The sequence below is a fragment of the Ambystoma mexicanum genome, chromosome 3p, assembly GCF_040938575.1.
Source record: "Ambystoma mexicanum isolate Mex_15411 chromosome 3p, UKY_AmexF1_1, whole genome shotgun sequence".
In the NCBI taxonomy this organism is placed as follows: domain Eukaryota; kingdom Metazoa; phylum Chordata; class Amphibia; order Caudata; family Ambystomatidae; genus Ambystoma; species Ambystoma mexicanum.
The window spans coordinates 146435244-146442468 of NC_090925.1; the positions used below are offsets into that span (position 1 = coordinate 146435244).

Here is a 7225-nt window from a genome sequence, read left to right on the forward strand (position 1 = left end):
CGTGCCGTGCTTGAAGCTCTGCTCGTTTCTTTAAAGAGGTCTTTGAATCATTTCCTTTCAAAATTGTTTTAACAAATATATGACATAACTACATTAGGAAGCAATTAATCTTCTTTTAACAAACACATGGGCAATTGGAACAACATATTCCATGACTAATTGCCAGTGCTGGTCTTCACTAAATGATTCGTTATTTATAACGCGATTAATACCCAGAGGTTTCTAAGCGCGGACCCGCGATCGAACCAGTGTTGCTCCGTGTCGTCTTGCTTCCAAGGCGAGCACGTTGCTGCTGAGCTATCCTCCCGAGACATCAGGCAAATGGCATTAGGAAAAATGACGTTTTAAAAAAAACACATTTCTACTCTCCATGCACATCTTCACCTTTATCCTCGGGTGTATTCCTTCTCTTGAACTGCAGAGCTGTGTATCCCTCCTCTAACTCCATGGAGGGAATTATAAAGCAGGTCCTTTCCTCAGAGGCGCTGTGTCTTAAGTGTCAGCTGCGGGCGTAGGGAGGCTCGGTAGTCGCTGCCCACTACACAGGAAGGAGCCGGTCGCTGCCCACTACACAGGAAGGAGGAAGCCAGCAGTATTGAGCACCTTGATGTTACACACGCACCCCGCCTGCCCTCTGTGTAGAGTGACTGTCATGAAAGTAGCTGCTCATTGGAGGACAGCTGACCACACGTCTGTGAACAAGAGAGGTGCGAGGAACAGTTCAACGCATTAGCTTTCAATGTCCCGAAGACTTCATCGTCAGATGGTGTAGAGTGAAATGATTGGCAAAGGACCATCCACTAGACCATTTATTCTCAAAGCGAAATTAAAAGAAAAAGAAAAGCGTTTTACATTTTATTGGGTGAAGGAAGAGCATGCATGGTCTGGCATGGTATTTAAGGACCATGAAATACTGGAACCAGGGAGCACACCTAATGCTTTTCAATGAAAGTGGTCCATATTTCTAGCTGAGAGTTGTATTTTAAGAAAACAGATCTTGCCCACACATAACTGCTGATTACAATATGTTCTTAAGTTAGGCAAGGCAGTTTTAAAGTGGGATGAGTAATTTCCTAAAATTACTAATGTACTTTTAAAAATATATTGGCATAGTCGAATGAGAGGTTTTAAAAACAAATAATTAAGGAGGCAAGGCAAATATTGCATTTTCCTAACAGTTTAAAGGTGTCTTTTGCAGCCTCTATGTGGTGTCAGCAGCAATTTAAAAACAACTGCTACGGTTTACTCTCTGGTGTACAATGTGACAGTACAACATATGCTTCGGAGGTTTAACTTCTACAGCCTTCATTCTTTTCTCAGTAAGCCTCAAGCTCCATCATGGCTTCCTGGCTTGCATACAGTGAGGCAAATATACCCATATTTTAGCAGTGCAATGGCCACTGTTATCTCGGTGCGTCTCATGCTTGATAATGGGTGCCAACCATTTGAGCTCAGACTCTCAAGATTTCCCTTGTTGGTATTCTGTGTCCTCACCCATTAGGGGTTCTGAACAGTAGTGTCCAACAGCTGCTGGTGAAATATGGTACTGAAGGGGTGTCTTCTGGCATTGTTGGTCTGATTGCCTTGCTAGTCCTGGGGTCAAAGCTGGCGTTTGTGTGTCATAAAACCTAGATCTATGTTCAGACCGCTGTATTTCAGGTTAATCATATTGAGGTAATTGGGCTCCCAAGTTCGTCTGCTTGTGGTATTTGAGAGGTCACCCTTCAAAACCATCAATGATAGATCCTGCAATGTGTTCTTAACCCATGTGAAGGGCCAACCAACTGTTTTTTGGTTCGAGATGGTATATCTACGTAGGTTCTTCCTTTCACACAGCACCTGGCAGGTTTCACCTACATACTTTGGACGTGAGAGGTCAGACGGAAGATTTCAAGCCTTACATGTACACGGGCCTATTGTAAAAAGTGTACCAAGGCACCCCTAATTTGCTTCATAACAGGAAGTGGCCAGTGAGTAAACAGTCCGGTTTAAGTACTCACTTCAGACTCGTGGGTGCAACATGCGGGTCAGAGAATGAAATGGTGGTAGGGCCAACTAAGCCTTTTGTACCGTGGAGATTGGTACAATCTCAATTACAAGAACAGTATAAAAGCAACTTAACTTGAGCGCAGCAATTATTGTGTATCCACTCTAAAAGCATCTGGAGCTGAATAAAATGACTATAAAATATTATGTTTGATGAGCCTCAGATCTGCATCAGATTGCATGACTGAAGAACAGAGTGTCACGAGGGGCACTTGAAATGTATACTGTGTGTATCCCGTTCATCCTACTCACAACCTTTTTCTCACTTAGCAGCCAAAGATGCACAGATCCATACACAAACACAGAATTATTAACCACAATTATGAATTTGTCAAACTACAACGTTGGGCAAAACAATTTTTCCCTCGGCTGTTATCCACAACAGAGGCCAACATTTTGTCAGGAGGGAAATGTATCAAATTCTGCCATTTTCATCCACAGGTGAAAATTCAAATCTGTGCTAAAATCAGAACCAAGATATACCCCTCTCCTTGCCATATAGGCCCGGTGCTAGCACTAGGCAAACTATGAGGCTGCGTGGGGCGCAGCACCAAACTTCAGGTTTTCCTTCTTTTACACTGAATTACAGAAGAGAAATAAACTAACATGAGCTAAGGTGGCTGCACGATGCCATCCCGCAAACCACAGTGCCTGCAAGATTAGGCGTCACTATTATTATTATTGTTATTATGGTAGTTATTGAGCGCGGCCCGAGCTTTGAGAAGCAACAGAGCACTTTACAGAGGTATACAACAATACAGATACACAACAAAGCGCTTTACAGAGGTATAAAACAGTACAGATGCTTAACGCAATGCTTTTCAGAGGCAAAAACAACAGATACACAGCGTAGGTAGGATAGAGGGGCACAGAGCTGGGGTACAGCTGTACAGGGTGCCAGGGAGGTGAGGGGCGATGGTGTCTAGCGAGTCAGGTGTTGCCGGGGGCAACGTTATGGCCAAGGTGTTGAGGAGGAGAGACTCCTTGAAGAGGCGGGTATTGAGTTCTTTTCTGAATTGTAGGAGTGTGGGGTTGAGTCTCATGGTGACGAGGAAGAGGTTCCAGAGTCTTGTGGCTAAGGCAGAGAAGGCTTGTTTTCTGGTTCTTTCCTATTTGCAGCGGCAGATTTCAAGTCTCATGTCTGCATGTGTCCTGGCTTCTGGTGGTGCGCTGTCTGCCGGAAATGCTGAGATTCTCTGCGAGGCAGCTGGGTGACTTGAGGGCGACTGCCTTATAGATGATGCATCTGTTCGTGCATTGGGAGCCAGTGAAGGTCGATGAGGGCCAGGGTGATGTGGTTGTATCTACATAGACCCTTGAAGAGGCGTGCAGCCGCTTGTAGGACACTTTTCATGGGCACAAGGGAGGACGACAGGAGGCCTTCGAGGGGGCATTGCCCCCTGCCAGGTGGGATAGGACCAGTGCTAGAACGATGGATAGAAAGCTGTCAAGAGGGAGGAAGGGCTTGACTTTCCATATGAGGTAGAGCTGATAATAAGCTGTTTGAGTTTTCATAGCTGTGTATGTCTTGAAGGAGATGCGTTTGTTGATGTGGAACCCGAGGGACTTGGCGCAGGAGATGAGCTTGTGTTTGAAGCCCTGAGGGTCCATGGTTGATAGCCAGGTCTGTATGTCTGGGTGTTTGGTGTTGTTGGTGAGGAGTAGGAATTCGGTCTTGGAGGTGTTGAGCTTCAAGTGTGGACTGGACATCCATGAACGGATCAACGAGAGGCAGGTTTTGAGCCTGTGGATGTTATTGATGGAGTCGATCTTGAGGTATAGCTGTGTCTCGTTGGGGTATTGGTGGATGTGGATGTTGTGTGTGGCTAGGTGGGCTCCCAGCGGCTCAACTCACTAACTTTATATTAGAAGTAGGGCTTTTACCTTTTTTTGAGCTGCACATCACATGGACTGGCTCAAGAGTAAAAACATGGGGGCCTAACACGAAGACGTCTTGAGAAAATAATGTGGTCAGAACCAGTCTACTCACCCAAGGTAGGACAGAGCAGGGGAGTTGCTAGGTCTGGAAAAGACCCGGGCTAAGCTGATGTTGGATCTTTTGGGACTGGGGGCTAGCTAGTCTTTTGGCTGTAGCTCCTGAGATTCGATCAGGGGCTACATCCAAGAGATCAGGGGCTATAGCCCCCCCCTAGCAACGCCCCTGGGACAGAGTCATAGTAAATCCCACCTGAATATCTAGAGGCAGACAATGGGCCAAGAGATGGAGTAGGAGTCTCAGGCAAGTACAGCAAAAAGGAGCTGAATTTCTTTTTCCACACAATCTTTTTATCTTAAATATTTTAATTACCAAAAGCAGCCTTATAGAAATACATCTTTTTAAGCAATCCTGAAAGGGCTGACCCAAAGTACTAATCCCATGATTAATTTGCTAAAGTTATTGTTATCATGCTGATGAATATTTATCATGCAGCTTTAAAAATACTGCATGCATAAACAGGCTTTAATTTAGGCACAGATGTTACATGCAAGTTGCCATAATTTGGATGTGGATGAATTCATAGCTGCAAGCATTATCTAGTATTTCTTGGAAAGTTAGCAAACAAAATCTTCCCAATTGCTCAGCAATTTTCTGTGTTAATTTTCTAAGCCACACTGAACCACAATGGTCAGCGCTTGACAAAGAATGCTAGTGTTTATTATCCAGCGCAAGTTATGAAACTAAGGTAACCATGCTGGCTACAAATATGTGCATGTTGATGGTAAATGCATAGCACTCAACCTATCAAAATATTATGAGGCTTGTTTAATGTTCTATTAAAACAAAGTAAAAGACATTAAACTAATTGAACATTTTGGAAGGTTATTGCAAAATACTGGGAAAATAATGACAAAAAAGGTCTGACCTTCCAAAGTGGGGTCACTCAAAAGTGGCACTGGAGCAACTAATAGGCCACTGGGGGTGAAAATGAATCAAAGCAACGTTGATAGCGATTTGACTGCAGGTCCTTGCAGGGTATGTGTGTGTGTTACTACAGACAGCTGTGCTTGTTATGAATTGCCATCTGGAAAGGGTGTGAAACACCTGGCTTTTAAAAAAATAAAATAATAAAATGATGCTGGTAATTGTACAGGGACAGGAAGCTGGCCTAGGGACAGGAATCAAAGGGCACACTCATTCACAAAGAGCAAGGCCTCATACCAGGGTGCTGCATTTCTGAAGGCCTTTTGTTCTATTGAGAAGCGTAGGGGGCAGGGTTAGTGTAGCCAGGGAGAGACTGTACAGTTTGGGGAAGATTCTGCCATCTTGTTTCTCTCTACCTCTCACCCTCTTTCCTGTCCCTTCCACTTCATGTAGCACAGCACGCTTTGGGTGTGATACCAGATGGGCAAAGTCCACTCATTTCACGATCAGGGATTGGACCCCTAAACCAGGCTAGCTTTGTCCAATCATCCACACCACTTCTTTGAATCATCTCTGCAAACCAGCCCTGGAAGAAGATTTCACTGGCCCCTTCTGATAGGGCAGTCCTTTCTAAAGTCCTCCAGTTGTAAGGTGAAAGCAGGTGTTCAAAGGCAGAGGCCAGCTCTCTCTGCTAACTATGCCCAGGGACCATTGTGAAACCAAATAGTATGGAGAAGCCTGGTTTGTTATCATTACAGAATCATTGCCCATTGTTAGAGAATCATTACCGATGTAGGGATCCAGTTATCCATCATTCATTCTGATTAGTAGTGACATGAAGTGGTGACATCATTATTCTGCCCCTTTGTATGCATTTGTATTTGCTACAGAATGAGGCCTGTTATATTTGTAGAGACATGTAGACACATGTAGAGATATGTTGTTATGCATTATGTATGCATTGTAGAGAGACGCGCATGAGTGTGCACTTAGAATATGCATGGAGTCTGCATTATAGATAGCGCTTGGGTTTGCGAGTGAGAGAGTAAGCACTAGAGAAAGCATGAAGCCATTCTATGGAGACAGAACAGCCGCGGGACTGCGGAAGTTGTTATGAGTTAGTGTGAATGTGGAATGCGTAAACAGTTTGCTTGGCAGACAGATAACGTGACTCTTGTCCGAGTGGAGTAAGCATTGCTGGCTCATCAGGCCCTGGGTTGTGCTTCGCAGACAGAGAAGGTGGGGGCCATGTAGAGGGAGTGCTTTTGCACGGAGAGACATGCAGAAGGAGAGAGGGAGTGAATGGAGAAATATGAGGAGATGGTAGGATAGTGAACGCAGACAGAAGACGATATGGTATAGATATGTAGAAAATGTCACGATGACAAGAACACGCAGTGATTGAAAAGTACAAGACATGCATCACAGACTTTGAGGCACTGCTCACTTTTAGAAATGCTGACAGACAGAAAGAGAGGCATTTTAGCTTAGAGAGACATGTAACCATGGATATGTATATACGTCATTGAACAGTATAATGAGAGGTGAGGCTTTGGGAGTTTCTAGTTGTTGGAGATGGAGTTCGAGTTGGAGATGACACACTGACACTCTGAGAGAGGAGAGATGACTTGGAGAGGCGTTTGGGAGTGATTGGATGTACTTCGGGAAGCGGTTTGGGTGCAGCAGAATCGGATGTCTTTGGCTGATATGCAGAAGGGGAAGCATTCTGATGAGAGCTGATGAGATCGATCTGGCAGAGAGAGAGGCCAATGAGAGGCCCTGACTGACTGGCTGGTTGCAGAGTTAGCTGAAGAGGAGAGACAGAGCAACACAGAGCAAAAGGGGAGTATTGTTGAATAAGACACGTGCATGGGGAATTAGAACAGACACTCACACAGAGCTTTGGCTGACATGATAGATGGGGTAATCAGACAGGGGTTGTCTTAGAGAGAGAGTGTGAAGTATGGTGTGGATTGGAGAGGTATGGTGTGGATTGGAGTTGCTATTAGATTGCTTGCATTAGAAGCCTGTAAGGCTTATAGTTATTGCATTGCATGGTAGATTTGCAGCAAAAGCATAAAAGGTGCAAATTTGAGATTTGCATTATAGTAGTGTTTGCATCATGCATTGCTGTGTATGAATAAAAGTGTTTCTATTGTTGAATCGATTCATGTGTTTTCTTTGTGTCTTATGTTAGTGTGTCCATAGGAGTAATTTAGGAGTAACACAGTGCACAAAGGCCCTGAGATACAAGAGCAGGGGGGGGGGCATAGTGATCCAAACCCCTAGGAGTTAGATCTGGGTATGACAACAGGG

General features: G+C 44.5%; 1 protein-coding gene across 2 annotated transcripts in view; it reads right to left on the reverse strand.

The window, feature by feature from the left end:
* LOC138579503 (killer cell lectin-like receptor subfamily B member 1B allele C) overlaps nt 1-526 on the reverse strand; it is a 357677-nt gene extending 357151 nt beyond the window's left edge. Inside the window, exon 1 of one of the 2 annotated variants that reach the window (XM_069649824.1) lies at nt 385-522. In XM_069649824.1, coding sequence (XP_069505925.1) covers nt 385-448 — 64 coding nt within the window. In that variant the 5' untranslated portion in view covers nt 449-522. Of the gene's footprint in view, nt 1-384 lie in introns of both variants that reach the window. The other variant, XM_069649825.1, reaches the window with a different exon arrangement.
* Between the last annotated feature and the right edge of the window lie 6699 nt (nt 527-7225).